General features: G+C 48.4%; 1 protein-coding gene across 1 annotated transcript in view; it reads right to left on the reverse strand.

The window, feature by feature from the left end:
• Positions 1 to 27,895, reverse strand: part of ncanb (neurocan b) — a 163,520-nt gene that overhangs the window by 18,801 nt on the left and 116,824 nt on the right. The window contains exons 10-13 of the mRNA XM_064932957.1: positions 26,196 to 26,309; positions 10,025 to 10,183; positions 9,243 to 9,325; positions 3,903 to 4,047 (exon numbers count right to left, since the gene is read on the reverse strand). Coding sequence (XP_064789029.1) covers positions 3,903 to 4,047; positions 9,243 to 9,325; positions 10,025 to 10,183; positions 26,196 to 26,309 — 501 coding nt within the window. The remainder of the gene's footprint in view (positions 1 to 3,902; positions 4,048 to 9,242; positions 9,326 to 10,024; positions 10,184 to 26,195; positions 26,310 to 27,895) is intronic.

Consider the following 27,895-nt stretch of genomic DNA (forward strand, 5'->3'; position numbering starts at 1 on the left):
GCTGCAGTACAAAACACTAAGGCCAGGGGCTGCAGTACAGAGCACTAAGACCAGGGGCTGCAGCACAGAGCACTAAGGTCAGGGGCTGCAGTAGAGAGCACTAAGGCCCTACTGCAGTACAGAGCACTAAGGCCCTACTGCAGTACAGAGCACTAAGGACAGGGGCTGCAGTACAGAGTACTCAGGCCAGAGGCTGCAGTACAGAGCACTAAGGCCCTACTACAGTACAGAGTACTAAGGCCAGAGGCTGCAGTACAGAGCACTAAGACCCTACTGCAGTACAGAGCACTAAGGCCAGGGGCTGCAGTAGAGAGCACTAAGGCCCTACTGCAGTACAGAGCACTAAGGCCAGGGGCTGCAGTAGAGAGCACTAAGGCCCTACTGCAGTACAGAGCACTAAGGCCAGGGGCTGCAGTAGAGAGCACTAAGGCCCTACTGCAGTACAGAGCACTAAGGACAGGGGCTGCTGTACAGAAGTGTGATTAAAAGGCAGGCTACAAGAACCATATACTGTTCACACCACAATACCATCAATTCTACGTAATTCCCTGTAGGCTATTACCTAACCAGGATATTATTAAACAACATCATAACGCTTAGCCATATCAGATTACCCCACTTTTAATCGCGCAAAAAAAAATCTTTAAATTGTGTTAACAGGTCTTGTTTAGACTGCCAGTACAGTGATTGCAGTAACATCTCACACCTCGTACTCAGCCAACCAGAAAAGCACCGTTTTCACTCCCTGTGTTTAGTGTGCAGTAACAGAGACTAAGACAGACATTACTGACACTAGTTTGCAGCTGTGGCAACAGATCAATAGTCACAGGACCAGGCATGGCACTCAATAACACCACCCAGATCTTACTGCCTGGGGCTGGGCTGGGGATGCCTGGCAGGCACGCAGGACTGTGTGTGTCAGGCTGATTTACTTTCCTTTTGAAGCCTGGATCCATCCAGCACTCGCCGAGCCCAAGGGGCTACATCTTTACAATCAGAGTCTAACATGTCTCAGCAGATTAGACAGGGGTGAGCTGGGTATGTCCACACACACTCCAAACTTAGCCAATGTATTGACCAGCTCCAGTCACAGTAGGCAGGCAGGCAGCAGAGTTGTGGGGAGCTGTGTGTGATGGTGTGTGTCCTGGGTGGGTGTCAGGGCGAGCTGCTTCTCTGTCCCCAGAAGAAAGGTGCAGGAGAAAATGTGTACTTGGTAGAAGGCAGGTAGAGACACCGCCCCAAAGGACCAGTGTACTCTGGTCTGGACTTGGGCTGTGTGTCTAACAGACAATATTTGGAACTGTGCATGAATAAGTGTGTGAATATTTGATAATATTCTGTTTATATACGCGTGTGCGTGTGAGAGCGGGATGCCTTCGCCACAACCCATCCTCCTAATCAGGGTGGCTCACACCTGCCTGTTTTGTGCTCTTCCCCATGGCATTATGGGTAACACTGATCACCCAGATGACGTGTGTCACTGATTGGATACAGGTCTGAGTGTTAGCCACACGGCAGTAATCAGCCAACCATGCCATACGGCCCCTGATGAGCAGACCCAAGAGAACAACAGCACGACAGAGTAGAACAGGCGGTAAAGTAGGCAAGAAGATGGAATGTTGCCACTGACTGATTGACTGAAGGTCAGCTTCCCGATTCGAGGTATTACGTTAGACCTGTGACAGTGTGTCACCAGCAATGGGTTGCACCTCTGTGATGAGACAAATAACATACAGTGGAAAGTTGATCCGACTCGAGAGCAGTGACACCACACTTTAGTGTGGCATGAGGGACTTATCTAACTCTGTGGCACGAGGGACTTATCTAACTCTGTGGCATGAGGGACTTAACTAACTCTGTGGCACGAGGGACTTATCTAACTCTGTGGCATGAGGGACTTACCTAACTCTGTAGCATGAGGGACTTATCTAACTCTGTGGCACGAGGGACTTATCTAACTCTGTGGCATGAGGGACTTATCTAACTCTGTGGCACGAGGGACTTATCTAACTCTGTGGCATGAGGGACTTACCTAACTCTGTGGCATGAGGGACTTAACTAACTCTGTGGCACGAGGGACTTATCTAACTCTGTGGCATGAGGGACTTACCTAACTCTGTAGCATGAGGGACTTATCTAACTCTGTGGCATGAGGGACTTATCTAACTCTGTGGCATGTGGGACTTCTCTAACTCTGTGGAATGAGGGACTTATCTAACTCTGTGGCACGAGGGACTTATCTAACTCTGTGGCATGGGGGACTTACCTAACTCTGTGGCATGAGGGACTTATCTAACTCTGTGGCATGAGGGACTTATCTAACTCTGTGGCATGAGGGACTTATCTAACTCTGTGGCATGAGGGACTTATCTAACTCTGTGGCATGAGGGACTTATCTAACTTTGTGGCATGAGGGACTTATCTAACTGTGTGGCATGAGGGACTTATCTAACTTTATGGCATGAGGGACTTATCTAACTGTGTCATGAGGGACTTATCTAACTCTGTGGCATGAGGGACTTATCGAACTCTATGGCTTGAGGGACTTATCTAACTCTGTGGCATGAGAGACTTATCTAACTCTGTGGCATGAGGGACTTATCTAACTCTGTGGCATGAGGGACTTATCTAACTCTGTGGCATGAGGGACTTATCTAACTGTGTCATGAGGGACTTATCTAACTCTGTGGCATGAGGGACTTATCTAACTCTGTGGCATGAGGGACTTATCTAACTCTATGGCTTGAGGGACTTATCTAACTCTGTGGCATGAGAGACTTATCTAACTCTGTGGCATGAGGGACTTATCTAACTCTGTGGCATGAGGGACTTATCTAACTCTGTGGCATGAGGGACTTATCTAACTCTATGGCTTGAGGGACTTATCTAACTATGTGGCATGAGGGACTTATCTAACTCTGTGGCATGAGGGACTTATCTAACTCTGTGGCATGAGGGACTGATCTAACTCTGTGGCACGAGGAACTTAACTAACTCTGTGGCATGAGGGACTTATCTAACTATGTGGCATGAGGGACTTATCTAACTCTGTGGCATGAGGGACTTATCTAACTCTGTGGCATGAGGGACTGATCTAACTCTGTGGCACGAGGAACTTAACTAACTGTTAGGTTTTATAACTCTAATTCTGGTGACCATTCAGATGAAATAAATAATGTTTCTAGCCTGAGGCCAGTTGAAATCGGTACCCAAGAGGATCTAGCAGTGACCCGATCCTCCATTTCCTTAAAGACAGCTCTGGAGTCTGGCCAGTCGTCTCAATAAACCTACAAACATCTACCTGGCTGGCTATTAATGCCCTGTCTCTCTGTCTGCCCCAAATGCAATTGAAGACCGTCTGCTCTAATAAGCCCAAAGAGGAGCATGTTAGGATGCGAACTTCTCTGGCATCTCACAGCACCATGACAGAGCAGATCCACAGAAGCCTGGTCATGTGACACAGACACTTTACTAGTCAGCCCCAAAACTTTGTGTGAAACTCTTCCAACAATGTTTCATACAAAGGAGGATCATTTTTATGTGGATTAAATGTTCTGAAGAAGTCTCATCCCTTGATCTGACAGTAAGGCCATCTCTGTAAGGAGCTGCCTTAGGTGTGAAAGCATAACTACAAGTGAGCTGACTGCGCTTGGAGGTGAGCTGTAATGATCAAGTGTTAGCCTGTGGTCCAGACTGACTGATTGAAGAGGCCTAAGATGACAGAATACTTATAAGTATCCTTTAAAGTATTTAAAGCACAGCGGAAGCATAATATCACCTCCTCTTCAACTTTTTCATTCTCTCACCCACTTACTTTTCCTCCCCTCGCTATCTCTTTCAAACTCTCAGTCCCTCTCGCCCCCTCTCTCTCTTACAACCCCTCGCCTCTTTCTCCCTCTCACCTGTTCCCTTCTTGCATACGTAGGGCAGGTTGTAGTTGCAGGGCACGTCGTTCCACTTGCCGTTCTCGTGGGCGATCATCACCACACAGTCCTCTCCACCCGCAAAGAAGTTGTCCGGCTGGTTCTCCCGCCAGTTCTCATATTGCTGCACAGTACAGCGAGTCACAGGCAGTCACACAACACAGGCAGTCACACAACACAGGAAGTCACACAACACAGGCAGTCACGCAACACAGGCAGTCACACAACACAGGCAGTCACACAACACAGGCAGTCACACAACACAGGCAGTCACACAACACAGGCAGTCACGCAATACAGGCAGTCACACAACACAGGCAGTCACACAACACAGGCAGTCACGCAATACAGGCAGTCACACAACACAGGCAGTCACACAACACAGGCAGTCACGCAACACAGGCAGTCACACAACACAGGCAGTCACACAACACAGGCAGTCACGCAACACAGGCAGTCACACAACACATACAGTCACACAACACAGGCAGTCACACAACACAGGCAGTCACACAACACAGGCAGTCACACAACACAGGCAGTCACACAACACAGGCAGTCACACAACACAGACAGAAGGAAAAAAGAAAGTGATAGATACTGTAGACTGTTTCACTGTTCCCTTTTACTGAACAAGAAGCTGATGTGTCTCAACACAGGTCTTTCTCCAGCGGTATGGACTGACAGAGTAATGGCAGCTCTTATTAAACAACAGGCAAAGAGGAGATGCCTCTAGGAAGATGGAAGTAGGGTAGGAAGAAAAGTGGTTCAGCGAGCGAGGCTGTACATATACACAGGTAACGACACATTCACTCAATCAACTTCCCACCTGACCTTTAGCTGGCACCCACATCCTCCCTAGGGACCTCTGCTATGAGAGAAATGCACTCTTCAATAGCAGGCGGTGTCACTGTGGTTATTGTGCTTCTGAAGGATGTTCCCTCTGTCTCTGCCTCTCCCTCTCTCTCTCTGCCTCTCCCTCTGTCTCAGCCTCTCTCTGTCTCTGCCTCTCTCTCTGTTTCTGCCTCTCCCTCTGTCTCTCCCTCTCTCTCTGCCTCTCCCTCTGTCTCTCCCTCTCTCTCTGCCTCTCCCTCTGTCTCTGCCTCTCTCTCTGTCTCTGCCTCTCTCTCTCTCTCTGACTCTCCCTCTCTCTCTGTCTCTGCCTCTCCCTCTGCCTCTCCCTCTGTCTCTGCCTCTCTCTCTGCCTCTCCCTCTGTCTCTGCCTCTCCCTCTGTCTCTGCCTCTCCCTCTGTCTCTGCCTCTCCCTCTGTCTCTCCCTCTCTCTCTGCCTCTCCCTCTGTCTCTGCCTCTCCCTCTGTCTCTGCCTCTCTCTCTGTCTCTGCCTCTCCCTCTGTCTCTGCCTCTCCCTCTGTCTCTGCCTCTCCCTCTGTCTCTCCCTCTCTCTCTGCCTCTCCCTCTGTCTCTGCCTCTCCCTCTGTCTCTCTCTCTCTGCCTCTCCCTCTGTCTCTGCCTCTCTCTTTGCCTCTGTCTCTGCCTCTGCCTCTGTCTCTGCCTCTCCCTCTGTCTCTCTCTCTGCCTGTCTCTCCCTCTGCCTGTCTCTCCCTCTGTCTCTTGCTCTCCCTCTGTCTCTCGCTCTGCCTCTCCGTCTGCCTCTGCCTCTCCCTCTGTCTCTCCCTCTGCCTCTCCCCCTGTCTCTCGCTCTGTCTCTCCCTCTGTCTCTCGCTCTGTCTCTCGCTCTGTCTCTCCCTCTGCCTCTCCCTCTGTCTCTCCCTCTGTCTCTCCCTCTGCCTCTCCCTCTGTCTCTCCATCTGTCTCTCTCTCTCTGCCTCTCCCTCGGTCTCTGCCTCTCTCTCTGCCTCTCCCTCTGTCTCTGCCTCTCTCTCTCTGCCTCTCCCTCGGTCTCTGCCTCTCTCTTTGCCTCTCCCTCTGTCTCTCCCCTGTCTCTGCCTCTGTCTCTGCCTGTCCCTCTGTCTCTACCTCTCCCTCTGGCTCTCTCTCTGCCTGTCTCTCCCTCTGCCTGTCTCTCCCTCTGTCTCTTGCTCTCCCTCTCCCTCTGTCTCTCCCTCTGCCTCTCCCTCTGCCTCTCCCTCTGTCTCTCCCTCTGTCTCTCCCTCTGTCTCTCGCTCTCTCTCGCTCTGTCTCTCCCTCTGCCTCTCCCTCTCCCTCTGTCTCTCCCTCTGTCTCTCCCTCTGTCTCTCCCTCTGCCTCTCCCTCTGCCTCTCCCTCTGTCTCTCCCTCTGTCTCTCGCTCTGTCTCTCGCTCTGTCTCTCGCTCTGTCTCTCCCTCTCCCTCTGTCTCTCCCTCTGTCTCTCCCTCTGTCTCTCCCTCTGCCTCTCCCTCTGTCTCTCCCTCTGTCTCTCCCTCTCCCTCTGTCTCTCCATCTGTCTCTCCCTCTGTCTCTCCCTCTGTCTCTCCCTCTGTCTCTCCCTCTGTCTCTCCCTCTGTCTCTCGCTCTGTCTCTCCCTCTGTCTCTCCCTCTGTCTCTCCCTCTGTCTCTCCCTCTCCCTCTCCCTCTGTCTCTCCCTCTGTCTCTCCCTCTGCCTCTCCCTCTGTCTCTCCCTCTGTCTCTCCCTCTGTCTCTCCCTCTGTCTCTCCCTCTGCCTCTCCCTCTGTCTCTCCCTCTGTCTCTCCCTCTGCCTCTCCATCTGCCTCTCCATCTGTCTCTCTCTCTGCCTCTCCCTCTGTCTCTCTCTCTGCCTCTGTCTCTCCCTCTGCCTCTCCCTCTGTCTCTCCCTCTGTCTCTCCCTCTGCCTCTGTCTCTCCCTCTGTCTCTCCCTCTGTCTCTCGCTCTGTCTCTCGCTCTCTCCTCTGTCTCTCCCTCTGTCTCTCGCTCTGTCTCTCGCTCTGTCTCTCCCTCTGTCTCTCCCTCTGTCTCTCCCTCTGTCTCTCGCTCTGTCTCTCGCTCTGTCTCTCCCTCTCCCTCTGTCTCTCCCTCTGTCTCTCGCTCTGTCTCTCGCTCTGTCTCTCGCTCTGTCTCTCAGTCTGTCTCTCCCTCTGCCTCTGTCTCTCCCTCTGCCCCTCCCTCTGTCTCTCCCTCTGTCTCTACCTCTCCCTCTGGCTCTCCCTCTGCCTCTCCCTCTGTCTCTCCCTCTGTCTCTCCCTCTGTCTCTCCCTCTGCCTCTCCCTCTGCCTCTCCCTCTGCCTCTCTCTCTGCCTCTCCCTCTGTCTCTCTCTCTGCCTCTGTCTCTCCCTCTGTCTCTCTCTCTGTCTCTCCCTCTGTCTCTCCCTCTGCCTCTCCCTCTGTCTCTCCTCTGTCTCTCCCTCTGTCTCTCGCTCTGTCTCTCGCTCTGTCTCTCTCTGCCTCTCCCTCTGTCTCTCTCTCTGCCTCTGCCTCTCCCTCTGTCTCTCTCTCTGTCTCTCCCTCTGTCTCTCCCTCTGCCTGTCTCTCCCTCTGTCTCTCCCTCTGTCTCTCCCTCTGTCTCTCCCTCTCCATCTGCCTCTCCCTCTGCCTCTCCATCTGTCTCTCCCTCTGTCTCTCCATCTGTCTCTCTCTGCCTCTCCCGCTGTCTCTCTCTCTGCCTCTCCCTCTGTCTCTCTCTCTGTCTCTCCCTCTGTCTCTCCCTCTGCCTCTCCATCTGCCTCTCCCTCTCCATCTGTCTCTCCCTCTGTCTCTCTCTCTCCCTCTGCCTGTCTCTCCATCTGTCTCTCCCTCTGCCTCTGTCTCTCCCTCTGCCTCTCCATCTGCCTCTCCCTCTGCCTGTCTCTCCCTCTGCCTGTCTCTCCCTCTGCCTGTGTCTCCCTCTGTCTCTCCCTCTGTCTCTCCCTCTGTCTCTGCCTCTGTCTCTCCCTCTGTCTCTCCCTCTGTCTCTCCCTCTGCCTCTGTCTCTCCCTCTGTCTCTCCCTCTGTCTCTCTCTCTGCCTCTGTCTCTCCCTCTGCCTGTCTCTCCCTCTGCCTGTCTCTCCCTCTGCCTGTCTCTCCCTCTGCCTGTGTCTCCCTCTGCCTGTGTCTCCCTCTGTCTCCCTCTCTGTCTCTGCCTCTGTCTCTCCCTCTGTCTCTCCCTCTGTCTCTCCCTCTGCCTCTCCATCTGCCTCTCCATCTGTCTCTCTCTCTGCCTCTCCCTCTGTCTCTCTCTGCCTCTGTCTCTCCCTCTGTCTCTCCCTCTGTCTCTGCCTCTGTCTCTCCCTCTGCCTCTCCCTCTGTCTCTCCCTCTGTCTCTCCCTCTGTCACTCGCTCTGTCTCTCGCTCTGTCTCTCGCTCTGTCTCTCGCTCTGTCTCTCCCTCTCCCTCTGTCTCTCCCTCTGTCTCTCGCTCTGTCTCTCCCTCTCCCTCTGTCTCTCCCTCTGTCTCTCCCTCTGTCTCTCGCTCTGTCTCTCGCTCTGTCTCTCCCTCTGTCTCTCTCTCTCCCTCTGTCTCTCCCTCTGTCTCTCCCTCTGTCTCTCGCTCTGTCTCTCGCTCTGTCTCTCGCTCTGTCTCTCCCTCTGTCTCTCCCTCTGTCTCTCCCTCTCCCTCTGTCTCTCCCTCTGTCTCTCGCTCTGTCTCTCGCTCTGTCTCTCCCTCTCCCTCTGTCTCTCCCTCTGTCTCTCCCTCTGTCTCTCGCTCTGTCTCTCGCTCTGTCTCTCGCTCTGTCTCTCCCTCTCCCTCTGTCTCTCCCTCTGTCTCTCCCTCTGTCTCTCCCTCTGCCTCTCCCTCTGTCTCTCCCTCTGTCTCTACCTCTCCCTCTGGCTCTCCCTCTGCCTCTCCCTCTGTCTCTCCCTCTGTCTCTCCCTCTGCCTCTCCCTCTGCCTCTCCCTCTGCCTCTCCCTCTGCCTCTCTCTCTGCCTCTCCCTCTGTCTCTCTCTCTGCCTCTGTCTCTCTCTCTGTCTCTCCCTCTGTCTCTCCATCTGTCTCTCTCTCTGCCTCTGTCTCTCCCTCTGTCTCTCCCTCTGTCTCTCCCTCTGTCTCTCCATCTGTCTCTCCCTCTGTCTCTCCATCTGTCTCTCTCTGCCTCTCCCTCTGTCTCTCTCTCTGCCTCTGCCTCTCCCTCTGTCTCTCTCTCTGTCTCTCCCTCTGTCTCTCCCTCTGCCTCTCCATCTGCCTCTCCCTCTGTCTCTCTCTCTCCCTCTGCCTGTCTCTCCCTCTGTCTCTCCCTCTGCCTCTGTCTCTCCCTCTGTCTCTCCCTCTGCCTCTCCATCTGCCTCTCCCTCTGCCTGTCTCTCCCTCTGCCTGTCTCTCCCTCTGCCTGTCTCTCCCTCTGCCTGTGTCTCCCTCTGTCTCTCCCTCTGTCTCTCCCTCTGTCTCTGCCTCTGTCTCTCCCTCTGTCTCTCCCTCTGTCTCTCCCTCTGCCTGTCTCTCCATCTGCCTCTCCCTCTGTCTCTCCCTCTGCCTGTCTCTCCCTCTGTCTCTCCCTCTCCCTCTGCCTCTCCCTCGGTCTCTCTCACCAGGTCCATGTTGTCAGTCCACTGGAAATCCTCTTCCACTGTTCTGTCGTTCAGTCCGATCCAGGTGTTGTCATGACTCAGACCTGAACGACAGGGCAAAACAAATGAACACATCCTTTAAAAAGACCACTTTTCCATTCAGCAGTATTTCCATTCCTATTCTGCATGTTAAGTCCCCAATGCACTACCACCCATTCCCAAGTCTCACACACACACACACACACACACACACACACACACACACACACACACACACACACACACACACACACACACACACACACACACACACACACACACACACACACACACACACACACACACACACCAGGGAGGCTCAGCTCTTATCACAATTTCAGCCCCAGATAGCAGAAGGCAGAAGCAGCCAAATCTTCGCAGAAGGTGCAACATTGATGAGATTTGGGTGCGGTGTAATGAAATTTAAATCATGATGTTTCTGATTAACATAATTATGGGGCCCATTAATCTACCTAATGGCTTTGCTCCCTTTATTGTCGGGGTGGAGACGTCCATTTTCGAGGCAATTAAACACACTTTTCGGTAAATGTGTCTGTGGAGGGGAGGAATAGGGAGGAGGAGTGGGGGGATGTATAGCTCTGGCCTCTCTGGGACTGGGAGGGGTTCAACATGCTGGGGCTTTTATTCTGTCTTTCCTTTCATCCAGTTCTTTCTTTCTCCATCCCTCTGAGGATCAATGCCAGAACATGAGACTGCGCTTCATTATATATTCCGTAAAGTTGCACTGATTGGAAGACACCCACCGTTGATGAAGTCCTGCTCCTGGAGTGTGTGTATGCTGGCCAGGTGTCCGCTGTGCTCCCTGCAGTCCTTCTCTGCATCCTCCCAGGTGTGTCTGCGGCTGAAGTACCTGTAGCAGTGGCCATGGAACTTCCTCCATGTGTGTTCACAGCCCTCTGTGTCTGCACATACAGAGAGAGACACAGAGAGAAGAGAGAGAGGAGAGGAGAGAGAGAGAGAGAGAGACAGGAGAGCGACAGAGAGAGAAGGAGAGAGACAGAGAGAGAAGGAGAGAGACAGGGAGAGAAGGAGAGAGACAGGGAGACAGGAAGAGAGAGAGAGAAACAGAGAGACAGCGACAGAGAGAGGCAGAGAGAGACAGAGAGAGAAGGAGAGAGACAGGGAGAGAGAGAGAGAAACAGAGAGACAGAGACAGGGAGAGAGAGAAACAGAGAGACAGGGAGAGAGAGAGAGAAAGAGAGAGACAGAGAGAGAGACAGACAGAGAGAGAGAGAAACAGAGAGACAGACAGAGAGACAGGGAGAGAGAGAGAGACAGAGAGAGAGAGAAGGAGAGAGACAGAGAGAGACAGGGAGAGAGAGAGAGAGAAAGGGAGAGAGAGAGAGACAGAGAGAGAGGAGAGAGACAGAGAGACAGGGAGAGAGAGAAACAGATAGACAGAAAGGGAGAGACAGAGAGAAACAGAGACAGAGATACAGAGAGACAGAGACAGAGAGACAGAAAGGGAGAGACAGGGAGAGAGAGACACAGAAACAGGGAGAGAGAGAGACAGAGAGAGAGAGAGAGAGAGAGAGATAGAGAGAGACAGAGAGAGAGACAGAGAGAGAGACAGAGAGAGAGAGGGGGGGGGGGTTAGTCTACAGAAACACACAGATGCATACTCATATATCTCAGGTTCACACAACCATGTGCATGGAAGTACAAACACACAGTGGATTCAGTGTATACGGATGTATGTATGTGCATATAATCTTTCTGCTCTAGGGATATCATTATTGTTTGGATAACCTTATTTACTGATTTTTAACCTTATTTACTGATGTGAACTGCAGAGAACACCCGAAGAAGAATGATAATTTAATTACCATAGTGAATTTTTGTAATGTTTACGTGTCAATCAATCCCAATCTGCCAACTGCCGATTGGACACGAAAATAAAATGTAATTCATTCATTCATTCATTCCAGTGCTCTACTTTCCCTCCCTCCCTCCCTCCCTCCCTCCCTCCCTCCCTCCCTCCCTCCCTCCCTCCCCCTCTGTGACGTCCGTCCAGGCCTAATCCCAGTCAGGCAGTGGGATGGGATGGGAGCAGAGCAGTATGAGGAAGCAGCTTAGCCCTGTGAAAGGCTCTTTAATCTATTTTAAATGACAACAATCCCCAGAAATGTCTCCCAGTGGGGACGCCATCCGGACTAATTCAACCCTGTCACAGCCCCTGTCAGGACTCTGCTCCTGTCTCTTCGTTCCTACTTTCTCTCCGTCCCGTTTCCCTCTTCCTTTCCCTTCATCCCTGTCAGCATTGAGCCTCGTCCTCCATCCCTCTGCCTCCCGCTTCGTCCCTTTTTTCACTCTCTATCTCTCTCCCTCTATCCATCCCCTTTCTCCCTGTCGGAAAGCACTGAGCCTCTCCCTCCCTCCCCCTATGCCATCGCTCTCTCTCCATCCATCTTCCTTGGAGTTCACTGTATGGCAGTGCTCAGCTGCACCCATTCACTGTGTCTACGGAGGATGTGTGAGGGAAACAGAGACAGCATGTGCGCGTTCATGTGTGTGTATCCATCTGCGTTTGGGGAAGGGGGTTCAGGGCTTTTCTGTCAAACCAGCCCCCCTTTCTCTCCTACCCCTACAGAGTGGGGATCGAAGAGAGACGGCCTCAGCTTTCCCCCCAACACATCTAAAGCCACACGGTTAAATTGTGCAGTGCAAATAGGGCCGTATGGAACCCTGCTTCGCATGCAAACACTTCCAGGCCGACATGAGAGGAGCTCAGAGGAAAGGGGCCAAGGAGAGGAGGGTGTGTGTGTGTGTGTGTGTGTGTGTGTGTGTGTTTGTAAGTGGATGAGCGCTAGCTGTAGAGACTGTCCAGTCCACTTATATTACACAGAGCCGCTGTCCATATGATGCACTATCTTGTAGGTTACTGTTCCCCACAACGCCATGCAGTGATAATAGTCATCAGACACCTCTCTACATGCCCAGAGGAGAACAGATGAACGCTTGAAGTGGATCCCTCCAGAGGAGAGCTGTCCGTGGTCCTGAAACACTCAGCACCAGCAGAATGCACTGCCCTTGCTCATTATTACTATTCACAACCTTCCATCGGCAGGCGCTCAAAGCAATCTAGTCTGTATTTGTTCTCAGTCAGGGGAACAACATGTAGCAAATTGCTTTGCCCAAATAACAGGAAGCGATACTTAACGTGTAGTGACAGGGTAACTACAGCAGTACCCTCATGCCCTATCACATGTGCAGAATGTGGGAGCGCATGTTGAACGAATGGTGAATTGCCATGGCACCAAACAAATTGGCACATGCACTCACACACATACACACACACACGCACGCACGCGCGCAAAACACACTCTGTGGAGGCCTGTGTGATGTGAACACATCTGCAGGGCTGCAGACTCTAATCTCTGCCTTCTGCTCCCAGGAGGCTCCAAGATAACGTACTCACTCACTGGGCTACAATGTGTGTGTTTGTGTGTGTGTTTGTGTGTGTGTTTGTGTGTGTGTTTGTGTGCGACTGAATGTGGCGGGCGGGTGGGGGAAGTTTGGCTGTTCACTTCAACACTCTACGGCAATTGGACACACATTCGTTCATCACACTTTCGTATTTCCCAACAGCAGTGCCTGTGTACGAGGCCCATTTTCACTCATCGGATGAATTAGGCGGAGCAGAGGTGAGAGATAATGGGAAAATCATTGAGCCTGCTGTAAACCTCAGGGATGTTGAAGTACCATCCAGATGTCACGGAGAGAGAAGATGGCTAGATCTCGGTTCCCTCCACAGCTACCGTCAGCTCACACAGTCTCTGCTGCCCAAGTAGCTTTCATCATCAAATAATACTCTGCTGTTCCACACAATTGCATTGAACAGTATGATGTAGGGAGGTGTACTATTCTCCAAATGTCCTTTAATTGAGCCAGGTAGACATTGAAAACAAAGCCTGTTTTGCAACAGTGACCTAGTTGGTTTTTTGTAGCCAAACTGTATAATATGAGCTATAAGCTATAAGCTATTTAAACTATATTTCCAACAAGTTAGGAAAGGAGATGTAGTACTGGGAAGTTTGGCTATGTTTACTGACTCTGATCTTTCCCACTCGTTCAGTCAAAATAACAAATATTTAGAGTCTGTAATGTTGATTTCAGTCTGCAATGCTCAGAGCGGGAACCCGTATCGGCTAACAATGAACTGGAAACTCGAAAGAGTCATGGCTCTACGAGCCTCTCGTTCACGTCGTTCACCATAGGGGGCTTATTGGAGCTGTTATTTGAGACTGAGACTTGTAAATGTGTGTTTAAACAGTGTACATTTGTTGATTGCTCGGCATTCAAATAAGCCTATTTCTTGATACATTCGAAACGAGTTGTGGCCGCAACCGGACTAGACTGTGAACGACTCTTGACAGAATGATTTGAATGCATGTTTTTCCCGCTACTCTATCGTTGGCTACTTCCTCACTCCTCTCATAGCGGAGAAGAAACTAACGCGTAGCCTTCGGCCAGAGAATCGGTTGTACAAAGCTGTGTCCATAATATTCAACAATCAATTCATTGCGGTCATTCTCGCACCCTGCGACCATTCATCCATTATAAACATGTATTTTGTTTCTCTATGCTCATGATCTACTTTCCTGTGTGTATATGACAGAGAGGAGGTGGTCGGAGCACGTCTCCGGAGCCGCTGAGCCAGAGGAGTGTGTATTAATTCTGCTGTAGGACTCATTGCGCCACTAGCAGGTCAAACCAATGACTAAAATGAACGAGTCACTCGGAAAAAAACAAATCATGACTCTGGAGTAAAAAGATGGGTGGTTGGTATATTGTATTGGGGTCGGGAGTGTGTCCAACATGGCCTGCGTCGGCGTAGACTGGGTTGTTATCTGCAGAAACAGGGAGAAGGGAGACACTGGGGGGCTATGTAGGGGCGCGCGCACACACACACCGTAGGCTGCATCTGGCACCATGCCCAGACAGCGTGTAAGGCATGGGCTGCCCACTGTTGGGCCTTTACCAGCCAGCCCTCCTGGGAGCTGCCATGAAAGAGGCCAGTGGTGTGAAGGAGGCGCACAGAGCAGCTTAATCCAACAGCCTGAGAGGAAAGAGCCTGCGGCGCTGACACACTCACACACACACACACACATATGCACAAGCACAGTCAAACACCCACACACACACACACACACACACACACACACACACACACACACACACACACACACACACACACACACACACCCACGCCAACATTATTCATCAGTTCCTTTGGTGTGATATCTACTGCTCATTAGACGATTTCACCCAGACTATCAATATTGCAGAAAGAAAGGGACCATGCCTGTGCAGACAGACAGACAGAGCCGACAGAGAGACAGCCTGACCCAGAAGGAAGCCAACACAGATACGGGTCTGCTCACAGATCTTAAGACTGTCTCGACTGATTTCCTCCACCGACAGAAGTCTCAATGCCTGATATTAATGCGTTACTTCAAGTTTTTATTTTTTTGTTTGGACTGAAGCACATTTCTTCCATTAATATTCAGAGTGAGCAGGGAATGAGCATCAGTTAGGGAAATAAAAGGCCAAACGCTTCCAGCTGAGTGATTGGGTCGTTTATCCACTTCACCATGTGATATTTGTGCGCCGTGGCTTTTTGAGACCTCTGATGATGAAACGCTGTGTGTGTGCTGCCTTTCACCTCCCCCCTCTCTCTCCCTCTTCCCCTCTCCCTCTCCCTCATCCCCTCTCCCTCTCCCTGTGACACTCGCTTTAATGACTGACAGCTCTTTGCCATTTAAACGAGGCCACCCAGAGTCGGAGAGAGCCTTCCACACTCTCACAGAGACACCCTTTGCTTTTAGTGAGAATGTCTAAATGGAGGATAGGATGGGGGGTTATTATGGTTATTACAGCTCTGTGATGAGGAGTCTAATCGGGTGAGCATTACCATCAATCTAATGGGTGAAGATTGGACATTACTAATGCTCTCTGATGCCTGCCTGCCTCATTCCACCTAATTACCTGGAGACGTGACATTTACCCCCAAGCCGCTGGCATAGAGCTGGAGACAGAGGGAGGACACACACACACACACACACGATGGGACAGACCTTTACAGACCTGCTGTATATGTACAGTATGTGGACTGTGGATGGGAGCAGAGGGGAATGAGTGGGATAGAGGGATACACATGTAAAATAGGCCTGGTAGTATCTACTGTATGTAGCTGTAACTAGCTCCCTAAACTGAAATGAGCTGCTGGGTGTTCAGGCCATCAGCAGTGGAGCTCTGTTATTGGTGGGCTTGCCAGGACGCCCATCGGCACTAGAAAGCTCAGAGCCTCTGTTTACAGGCCCAGTGTACACTGGGGAGACCATTAGAGAAGAGGAGGCCAGGACCCCAACACTCTGTCTAACAGTTCTGCCTCTTAGCCGGCACATACTGGATCACCACAGCACCTAGTCTAATGGCTCCATGCTAGCGCTCTGTCTATAGGGGCTAATCCTGGAAGGCTGTCAGTTATATGCAAGGGAGGTTATAGGTGTGCGTGTGTGTGTGCGTGCGGGCGGGCGGGCGGGCGGGCAGGCAGACAGGCAGGCAGGCAGGCAGGTAGGTAGGTAGGTTCTTATATCCTTGTGGGGACCAAAAATCCCACAAAGTTCCCACAAGAATAGTAAAACAAGGAACATTCTTCCTTGTGGAGACAAAGGCTATTTTAAGTTTAGGGGTTAGGTTTAGGCTTAGGGTTACAATTAGAGTTAGGGTAAGGGGTTAGTGGTTAGATTTCGGGTTAGGAGTTACAGGTTTGGGTTAAGGGTGAAGGTTAAAGTTACGGTAAGGGTTAAGATCAGGGTTGGTGATAATAGGATTTAGAATGGAAATGTATTTTAGGTCCCATGAGGATAGAAGAACATAACATGTGTGTGTGTGTGTGTGTGTGTGTGTGTGTGTGTGTGTGTGTGTGTGTGTGTGTCTACAATATGTATGTATGTATGAATATGTGAGAGAGAGAGATTGTGTGTGGGTGTTGGTATTGGTATTGCCTGGGAGAGATAGAAAGAGAAAAGGAAGCATTGCTTCCCAATGCTAAGACTCGCTCCCTCTGCCACACAGTCCTAGAGGAGATGAAGGGGATTGCTCCTGGAACACGTCCCTAATTAAGCACCTTGAATGACATTCAACACAGATTCCTATCCTGCCACACAACGACAAGATGGGCTTTCATTTTCCCCCAGAACAGACTTGGCAAACAGAGACAATAGCATATGGGCTGAGAGCTGGAGTCAGTCGTTTGACAGCGTTTCATTATTCTGTTTGACTCGTCCCTGCCAAGTTGCCTGAAAACTTAGTGATAATTTTCCTGGCGCCGTGCGGCTCCCGCAGATGCGAGGCCCCCAGTGAGGTGGATCATGCTCAGAGCGAGGACGAGCGCTGGCAGGATTAAGAGAGACGGCAAAGACTTGAAGCCCACTCGATCCACCCGCCTTCTGCTCCGAGCCCCGGTACGTGTCCCTCTCGACGTGTTTTATTATAACACAAATCTTCATTAGCATTAATAGCCTCGATAAATACCCAAAGGAAGATCAATTTGCTGGCTTTCCTTGCGGTTTATGCCGAGTCGTGGTTTAGACAGGACCCACAGCGGCTCAACGGCTCCAGGCTGACCCTGGAGATGCCTGTCTTAAAACACAATACTGCATAAAACAGCATCTCTCTTCTGTCTCTTACTCAAACAACTCAGATGTACAGTACCAGTCTAAAGTTTGGACTTACTCATTCAAGGGCTTTTCTGTATTTTTTAAAACTATTTTCTACATTGTAGAATAATAGTGAAGACATCAACATTATTAAATAACACATCATGTGTTACTACACATAGAATCATGTAGCAACCAAAAAAGTGTTCAACTAATCAAAATGTATTTTATATTTGACATTCTTCAAAGTAGCCACACTCGATGACAGCTTTACACCCGCTTGGCATTCCAGGTGGTCACCTGGAAAGCATTTCAATTAACAGGTGTGCCTTGTTAAACGTTCATTTGTGGAATTTCTTTCCTTAATACATTTGAGCCAATCAGTTGTGTTGTGACAAGGTAGGAGTGGTATACAGAAGATAGCCCTATTTGGTAAAAGACCAAGTCCATATTATGGCAAGAACAGCTCAAATAAGCAAAGACAAACGACAGTCTATCATTACTCTAAGACATGAAGGTCAGTCACTTCAAGTGAAGTCACAAAATAATAATAAGAGACTGGCTGTGTGAAGTTGCTGGATATGGATGGGAACTGTAACATACTGTTGTACATCTCATTCCAGAGCATCCCAAACGTGCTCAATGGGTGAAATGTTTGGTATGCAGGCTTCCTGGAATTGTGTACAGATCCTTGCGACATGGGAGGTCCTGGGCTGGAGTGGTTATACGGGGTCTGCGATTGTGAGACCAGTTGGACGTATTGCCAAACTCTGAAACAACGTTGGAGGTGGCTTATGGTAGAGAAATCAACATTCAATTCAACAGCTCTGGTGGACATTCCTGCAGTCAGCGTGCCAATTGCATGCTTCCTCAAAACTTGAGACATCTGTGGCATTGTGTTGTGTGACAAAACTGCACATTTTAGAGTGGCCTTTTATTGTCCCCAGCACAAGGTGCACCTGTGTAACGATCATGCTGTTTAATCAGCTTCTTAATATGCCACTCCTGTCAGGTGGATGGATTACCTTGGCAAAGTAGAAATAATCACTAAAAGGGATGTAAACAAATTTGTGCACAAAATTTGAGCTAAGTAAACTTTTTGTGCATAAGGAAAATGTATGGGATATTTTATTTCAGTTCATGAAACATTGGACCAACACTTTAAATGTTGCATTTATATTTTTGTTCAGTATAGATTCAGCTGCAGGCCAATTGTTTTGTTGTTGAGCGGATGTTACAAATAATTTGTAGACTGCAAATTGACCACAAGAAGACCACAAACAGATATAATGTTTGACTAAAACATAATCATTCCAAACCCTGCTTACATTTGTATACGATCACGTGTCTATTATGCGTGGGAATACTTGGGAACAGATTTCTTATATCTCAAATGACTTTCTCAATTACTTTCTCAAATTACTTGGAGCTGATTTCCTGGTGTTTTTACAGTCTTATGTCCAACAAAAAAATAATATATAGAGAGTTGAAGTCAGAAGTTTACATACAGTACACCTTTGCCAAATACATTTAAACTCAGTTATTCACAATTACTGACATTTAGTCCAAGTAAAAATGCCCTGTTCTAGGTCAGTTAGGACCACCACTTCATTTTAAGAATGTGAAATGTCAGAATAATATTAGCTGATTTATTTCATTACATTCCCAGATGAACGTGGAACCCTCAGGCATTTGAAAATTGCTCCCAAGGTTGAACCAGACTTGTGGAGGTCTACAATTTTTTTCTCAGGTCTTGGCTGATTTCTTTTGATCTTCCCATGATGTCAAGCAAAGAGACACTGAGTTTGATGGTAGGCCTTGAAATACATCCACAGGTATACCTCCAATTGACTCAAATGATGTCAATTAGCCTATCAGAAGCTTCGAAAGCCATGCCTTCATTTTCTGGATTTTTCCAAGCTGTTTAAAGGCACAGTCAACATAGTGTATGTAAACTTCTGACCCACTGGAATTGTGATACAGTGAATTATAAGTGAAATAATCTGTCTGTAAACAATTGTTGGAAAAATTACTTGTGTCATGCACAAAGTAGATGTCCTAACCGACTTGCCAAACTATAGTTTGTTAACAAGAAATTTGTGGAGTGGTTGAAAAACGAGTTTTAATGACTCCAACCTAAGTGTATGTAAACTTCCGACTTCAACTGTATACACACACTACCGTTCAACATTTTGGGGTCACTTAGAAATGTCCTTGTTTTTGAAAGAAAAGCACATTTTTTGTCAATTAAAATAATGTCAAATTGATCAGAAATACAGCATAGAATTTGTTAATTTGTAAATGACTATTGTAGCTGGAAACGGCTGATTTAATTATGGAATATCTCGGCCCATTATCAGCAGCCATCACTCCTGTGTTTCAATGACATTTTATGCTAGCTAATCCAAGTGAATCATTTTAAAAGGCTAATTGATCATTTTAAAAGGCTAATTGATCAAATTGATTGCAATTATGTTAGTGCAGCTTAAAACTGTTTTGCTGACTAACGAAGCAATAAAACTGGCCTTCTTTAGACTAGTTGAGTATCTGGAGCATCAGCATTTGTGGGTTAGATTACAGGCTCAAAATGGCAAGACACAAAGAACTTTCTTCTGAAACACGTCAGTCTATTCTTGTTCTGAGAAATGAAGGCAATTCCATAAGAGAAATTGCCAAGAAACTGAAGATCTCGTACAACGCTGTGTACTACTCACTTGACAGAACAGCGCAAACTGGCTCTAACCAGAATAGAAAGATGAGTGGGAGGCTCTGGTGCACAACTGAGCAAGAGGACAAGTACATCAGAGTGTCAAGTTTGAGAAACAGATGCCTCACAAGTCCTCAACTGGGAGATTCATTAAATAGAACCCACAAAACACCAGTCTCAACGTCAACAGTGAAGAGGCGTCTCCGGGATGCTGGCCTTCTAGGCAGAGTTGCAAAGAAAAAGCCATATCTCAGACTGCCCAATAAAAATAAAAGATTAAGATGGGCAAGAGAACACAGACACTGGACAGAGGAACTCTGCCTGGAAGGCCAGCATCCCGGAGTCACCTCTTCACTGTTGACGTTGAGACTGGTGTAAACTATAAAGGGAAATAAAGGGCTACAGTTAACACTTTTTTTTAGTTGCACTCATCAAAGCAATACAGACTGTAAAGTAGTGTAAAGTAGCTGCTACCTAAAAGCTGCTTACAGTACCTAAGCCCTACTGTCTGATTACAGTGTGTCATAAACTGCTGCTATAAATATGTGATGCATAAAGCATCTGCACACAGGGAGTTACACACAAGTCTGCTTTATGAGCCGAATACAGTACAACACAAATGGGTCATGGAAATATACAGGTAAATGCCAAAATAAAAGAAACACCCACATAAAGTTTCTCAATAGGGTGTTGGGGCACCACAAGCCAGAACAGCTTCAATGCATCTTGGCATAGATTCTACAAATATCTGGAACTCTAGTGGAGGGTTGGTTTTGTTGATGAAGGTGGAAAATGCTGTCTCAAGCGCTGCTCCAGAATCTTCCATAAGTGTTCAATTGGGTTGAGATCTGGTGACTACTGTAAGACGGCTTTTCATGCTCATCAAACCATGACCACTCGTTCCCTGTGGATGGGAACATTGTCATCCTATGGGGGCATAGACATGGCAGCCAAAAGAATGGTCTGCTCAGCTTTTTTTACATGACCCTAAGCATGATGGGATGTTAATTGCTTAATTAACTCAGGAACCACACCTGTGTGGGAGCACCAGCTTTCAATATACTTTATATCCCTAATTTACTCAAGTGTTTCCATTATTTATGGCAGTTACCTGTAGTATGTGCAGTATGTACAATATAGCTATAGGGTTGGCAAGGACTGAATTAAAAGAGAAACAAGAGAATGAGAGAGAGAGAGCGTGAGAGAGGGGGGAGATAGCGAGAGAGACGAAGACGACGGCGAAGAAGAAGTGGAAGAAGAAACATAAAGAAGGAAATGGAGAGGGAAGTAGAGAGACAGGAAGAGGGAAGTAGAGAGACAGGAAGAGGGAAATAGAGAGACAGGAAGAGGGAAATAGAGAGACAGGAAGAGGGAAGTAGAGACAGGAAGAGGGAAGTAGAGAGACAGGAAGAGGGAAGTAGAGAGACAGGAAGAGGGAAATAGAGAGACAGGAAGAGGGAAATAGAGAGACAGGAAGAGGGAAGTAGAGACAGGAAGAGGGAAGTAGAGAGACAGGAAGAGGGAAATAGAGAGAGACCGAGAGACAGAGAGGTAGGAATACATATTTATTTTCCATGCTTCTTCCTACAGACGCGAGTGTTTAGATTTAGCGTTGGTGTTTAAGTCCTCCTCTCCATCTCTCTACAATACTGTTAGCCTGGCATTAATCACTGCCACCAGCTACACAACACACAGGAGGATTTAACACCTTTATCAGACAACATTCCTCGCTAACTTCTCATAACGCTGAATACATATTTATGCAACGGATGGAAAAGCAGGCAAGCAAGGAGAAGGAGGAGGAGAAAACATTGGCAAAGCAGTAGCATTCTCCAGTAGGTTCTCTGGGTTAAAGCAGCACGTGAGGAGTGCGCATTTTCGATAAAGGCAGCAGTATGTCAGTCCACAACGACAAGCCCTGGGATTAAATAGCTGGAGCATAATACTTTAACAGGCTTCCTTTTCAATTTATCTACTTATTTGTTCTGGGGGGGGGGGGGGGGCTGCATTTATCACATGGGGATTGGGTTGCTCTTTATGTGGTTGTTGTTCAAACTCTGTCTATGTTATTGAGAACTATTACTTCAGTACTACAATAACTTAGTTGGTAGGAGTTGTGTGGATTGTGAGTTTTCCCATCACAGGGAACACCAGTGAAGAAAGCCTGTTGCTGGTGGTGTTGTCTGTATGTGAAGGATTTCTTCCATGTGTAGTTTCTGCTGAAGTAAGCAGTGAGTGGGAGAAGCTTTGGAGTTGGGATGGCGGGCATAGAGAGCAACATGAATCCACAGTGAGTATGTGCGTGCCAGTGTGTGTGTGTGTGTGTGTGTGTGTGTGCGGGCGGGCCTAGTATTTGTGTGTGTGCGTGTTACCACTCAATAGCACCAAAAGCTCTCAGACCAGAGACTATACTGCCGTACACAGGGAACAGATGAAACTCTGTGACAGAATCGTCACAGGGCTTTTATTAATCTATAAAGACGTCCCTAATGCTAACACACGGAAGATTCGCTGTGACAGCACAACAGGACTTTCTCTGGCAGGATGCTGTTGTGGAGAAAGAGCGAGAGAGAGAGAGAGAGAGACAGAGAGAGAGAGAGACAGAGGGAGAGAGAGAGTGAGGGAGAGAGAGAGAGAGACAAGAGGGAGAGACAGAGAGAGAGAGACAGAGGGAGAGACAGAGGGAGAGACAGAGGGAGAGGGAGAGAGAGAGAAAAAGACAGAGGGAGAGACAGAGATAGAGAGAGACAGACAGAGGGAGAGAGACAGAGGGAGAGATAGAGAAAGACAGGGAGAAAGAGAGAAAGAGAGGTTTGAAGTAAACAGAAGGGTGGGAATGGTTTTGCTTCAGGATGGAAACATGAAAAGGTGTGAGGATGAGAAAGAAAGAGAGGAGAGAGAGAGAAAAAAGATTGAGAGCGAGAGAGAGAGGGGGTACTGAGACAGAAAGACAGACATAGAGAATCTGCAGTATGAACTGATAATGAGGTCCCAGTTTAGAAGGCTAGCACCATGTGACGGTGATACAATATGCTACACTATATATACAAAAGTATCTGGACACCCTTTCAAATTAGTAGATTTGGCTATTTCAGCCTCACCCGTTGCTGACAGGTGTATAAAATCAAGCACACAACCATGCAATGTCCACAGACAAACAATGGCAGTAGAATGGCCTTACTAAAGAGCTCAGTGACTTTCAACATGGCACCGCAATAGGATGCCACCTTTCCAATTAGTAAATTTGTCAAATTTCTGCCCTGCTAGAGCTGCCCTGGTAAAATTATAAGTCCTGTTATTGTGAAGTGGAAATGTCTAGGAGCAACAACGGCTCAGCCGCAAAGTGGCAGGCCACACAAGCTCACAGAACGGGACTGCCGAGTGCTGAAGCACTACAGAGTTCCAAACTGCCTCTGGAAACAATGTCAGCACAAGAACCGTTTATCGGGAGCTTCATGAAATGGGTTTCCATGGCCGAGCAGCCTAAGATCACCATGCTCAATGCCAAGCGTCGGCTGGAGTGGTGAAAGCTCACCGCTGTTGGAGCAGTGGAAACACTTTCTCTGGAGTGATGAATCACACTTCACCATCTGGCAGTCCAACAAACAAATCTGGGTATGGCAGATGCCAGGAGAACGAATGCATAGTGCCAACTGTAAAGTATGGTGGATTAGGAATAATGGTCTGGGCTGTTTTTCAGTTCCAGTGAAGGGAAATCTTAACCCAATAGCATACAATTACGTTCTAGATGATTCTGTGTTTTCAACTTTGTGGCAACAGTTTGGGGAAGGCCCTTTCCTGTTTCAGCATAACAATGCCCCTGTGCACAAAGTGAGGTCCACACAGAACTGGTTTGTAGAGATCTGTGTGGAAGAACTTGACTAGTTTGCACAGAGCCCTGACCTCAACCCCATCGAACACCTATGGGATCAATTGGAACACAGACTGCGAGCCAGGCCTGTCCCAACATCAGTGCCCGACCTCACTAATGCTCGTGGCTGAGTGGAAGCAAGTCCCTGCAGCAATGTTCCAACATTTATTAGAAAGCCTTCCCAGAAGAGTGGAGACTGTTGTAGCAGAAAAGGGGGTAGCAACTCCATATTAATGCCCATGATTTTGGAATGAGAAGTTTGACGAGCAGGTGTCCACATATTTTGGTTATGTAGTGTATATACAGTAGAGTATAGTACAGGAACAACGAACAGTCTCTCTCCCCTCTCTCCCGTCTGTGATGGGCTGTGCACTGCACGGCGATGTGACATGGTCATTGGACAACGAGTTTGGAGGAATCTATATGACTCCCTGCGGTGGTCTCCATGGAAACTGTCTGGAGGGCCTGGAAGAGGGGGAGGAGGAGGGAGGGAGGGAAGCAGGAGCATCAAAGGACCAGAGGAGCTGGGATGAAGGGATGGGGACAGGCAGCAGGCCATGGAACGTATTACAGGGAAGAATGACATGGCTGAACATGAACTTGATAGGGGTAGTTCGGTTAAGGCACTTCAGTGAAAGAGAGATTGATTGCCTTACATTTAAAAGGGGATATTACCATCTCAAAAGAGGCAATACTATAAACGATCCTTTCAGTATTCTTGAGTACTTCATTATAGAACGTTAGCGCCTTCTTTATAGTATCGTAAAGTATCTGTCAGAGTTCTCGTCTACTTAGTTCCATGCTCATGGTTCAAAGTTTTCCTTATGAATGACATTCAAATAGGAGAGGGCTGCGATCTCCTCTCTTCAGGGTTGAATCATTTATGTGTGGTCTTATTAAGGGGCGAGAGAGGGATGGCAACCACAGCCTCTCCTCTCCTCTCAAGCCTGCTGCTCCAAGTCAACCATGACGATAGCTACACAGCAGGGTCCTCGCTGCACCGTGAGGTAAACACCCAGAGTTGGAGCAGTGTGTGTATGTGTGTGTGTGTGAGATAGAGAGAGAGAGCGCGAGAGAGAGAGAGAGAGAGAGAGAGAGAGAGAGAGAGAGAGAGAGAGAGAGAGAGAGAGAGAGAGAGAGAGAGAGTGTGTGTGTGTGTGTGTGTGTGTATGCCAGGGTCCATCGCCTCTGCAATAGCTCATCTGTATGAGTGCTCTGGTGTGGCAGGCAGGCTGGTGAGGGGCACATGGCGTAGGGCTCTGATTGGAGGGGAGGTCCTGGTGAAGAGGCCAGTCTCGCTCTAGCAGAGCAATCACACACACACTCACTGAGCCTCAACCCTCTACGCCTCACTGGCACTTGTCTGTCCATCTCCACACATACGTAACTGACTAGGCTCCACACACACACAGACACGCACACACCACTGTCCTTTTTTTTGTTTTTCTCTCGCTGGGACCCATCCTCCTTCCTTCCTCTTTGCACACATCTTGCCCATCTTTCACTTTCTGTCTTTCTCTCTCTCGCTGCCGTTAGATTTGTAAAGGCCCGTTACCCTGAAAGAGCTCTGCAGGAAGAGGGAGCTGGGATACAGTTACCAGACGTTGGGCTTCTACTGTGGTAAATATGCATTAGTCCACTGTCCAGGTCTATTTATGGACCATATAGCTTATTCTCCCTACCTTTTGATGTATTTATATTTGTTCTCACCTTATCTCTTTCCTTTATCACTCCGTCTTTCTGTCAGTGCTTCAAAGAAACCACCTTCTAAAGTATTGTGATTATCAGACAATTCTGTTTGAGGGCTATGTGGCTGGCTATCTTTCCTAGACTTGCTTTCATGTAATGGAAGCGCAAAATAACGTTTCGAATTTTGAAGTGGTGTAGCTGCGTTCATACCCACTAGGGATTCTTCCTCCTTGAGGGGCTCCAGCTGAGAACAGGTGTTCTGTCAGAAGCTTCTGCACTGATACATTTCAATCACTTCCTCCTTTTCCCCGGGGATGTGGGTTAACGACAGAGGTGTTACGTGATAAAACGTTACCTTTCTCACACGTGTCTCCAACGTAGCTGGGCAGACACAGGCACATTGAGGAAAACCCCCAGAATCAGAGCAGTCAGTCAGTCAGTCAGTCAGTGAGTGAGTGAGTGAGTGAGTGAGTGAGTGAGTGAGTGAGTGAGTGAGTGAGTGAGATCACATGTGAAGGGAGAAGCCAGGGTCCATAGCCTCTTCAATATCTCATCTGTATGAGTGCTGTGGTTGTGGCAGGGGTACGTGGCGTAGGGCTCGGAATGGAGGGGCTATGGACCCTCTCTCTGGGCCCCATTCCTCTTTCCACACACCTTGTCCATATCTAGCTTTCCTACTCTCCCTCTCTCCTTTCCCAATCTCACTGTATTTCTCTCAGTGCTTTAAATAAAACTCTGTCTAGTATTGTGATTGTCAGACAATTCTGTTTGAGGGCAATGTGACTGCTTTCATGTAATGGAAGCGCAAAAATAACGTTTATATTTTTGAAGTGGTGTAGCTGCATTCATACCCACTAGGGATTCTTCCTCCAGCTGAGAACAGGTGTTCTGTCATAAGCTTCTGCACTGATACATTTCAACCACTTCCTCCTTTCCCCGGGGATGTGGGTTAGCGACAGAGGTGTTACGTGATAAAACGTTACCTTTCTCACACGTGGCTCCACCGTAGCTGGGCAGACACAGGCACACGAAGGAGTTGATCTCATCGATGCAGGTGCCTCCGTTCTGACACGGGTTGGACTGGCAGTCGTCGATGTCTGTCAGGTAAAAAGGAGACACAAGGGACGTGCTCATGAGGCACCAAACTAAAGACAACAGACTGAAACAGGGAGCGGCCACCTGGGCTTATCTAATAAGAAACGCTCATTTTCTTTTTCAAAACTTTTGAAAGCGTTGCATGACCTAATGAATACGACCAAGGGGACACAAGGAGACAAGGATACATGAGGAGACAGGATCAGTTACAACACCGGAGTCACAGGACATGGCACAAATTGCCTGCCACTATCACTTACCCATCCGACCAGAGAACCAACAGAGATCTAACTTTTCGGAGAGATCTGAGCTGTTTCAAGTAGTTGTAATTAAAAGCATTGACTCAGCAGTCCATCAATAAGTGGGCGGAGAAGCTGTGGAGCGCTTGATGCTAATTGTGATGCGCATGCAGGATGTGCTTCACACTCTGCTGTCAAACCTGGACAGGTTCTAGGCTCCACAGGCAGGGAGAGGATCCAGGGAGGAGGCAGTTTGATGTTGGATTTGTTTGATATTTAGATATTTACACCCACGCAATCATGCTAGAATGAATATGTATAGATTTGTAGTGACACATACAGTACTGTATTTGTGTAAAATTGCTGCAGGTGCCTATGATACAGATGAACAAACTCAAAGTTTAACAGGAAAGCATGCGCACATACGCATGCACACGCACACACACACACACACACTTTGCGGAGGCGTTTTGAGGTCATGGCTCTCCTCTCTATGTAGAGACAGAATTATATTTCTCTCACTTCTGATCTGAGGCCTGGGGGCAAAATCATTAAATCCACAGCTGGTGTCCCAGCATCTTTTGCCCTCAGAACATCTGAGTGTATCTTGGGGGCCCGGGCGAGGGGGAAGGAGACGGGTATGTGGTAAAACAGCGATCACGTTTTTTATGGTTCTCGGAGTCTGTAAGAATCCTCATTGATATATAATGGCGCCAGAGGGGATGGCCCCCGTTTTACAGGCTCCTAACCAACCGTGCTATTTTGTTTGTTTTTTCACATTGTCTGTGACTCATGTTGTACATAATGTTGCTGCTACCTTCTCTTATGACCGAAAAGAGCATCTGGACATAAGGACAGCGATTACTCACCTCGAACTGGACAAATATATTTTCTTTAACCTCTTATGGCTGCAGGGGCAGTATTGAGTAGCTTGGATGAAAGGTGCCCAGAGGTACCCAGAGTAAACGTCCTGCTCCTCAGTCTCAGTTGATAATATATGCATATTGTTATTATATTAATGGATATAAACACTCTGAAGTTTCTAAAACTGTTTGAATGATGTCTGTGAGTATAACAGAACTCATATGGCAGGCAAAAACCTGAGAAGAAATCCAAACAGGAAGTGAGAAATCTGAGGTTGGTCGATTTTCAACCAAGGCCCTATTGAATTCACAGTGGGGTATGAATGAATGAGGCTTCTACTGTGTTGTGGGACTGAATAAGAGCTGAATGAGTCAGGTTACTGGCAGAGAGCCATTTCCTGGTCACGCACATTCCACATGATATCGCCCTGTTGCTCCTCTAGACAAAAAGGATTTCTCCGGTTGGTAATTTATTGAAGATTTATG

The sequence above is a fragment of the Oncorhynchus masou genome, chromosome 24 (assembly GCF_036934945.1).
Source record: "Oncorhynchus masou masou isolate Uvic2021 chromosome 24, UVic_Omas_1.1, whole genome shotgun sequence".
NCBI classification, from domain to species: domain Eukaryota; kingdom Metazoa; phylum Chordata; class Actinopteri; order Salmoniformes; family Salmonidae; genus Oncorhynchus; species Oncorhynchus masou.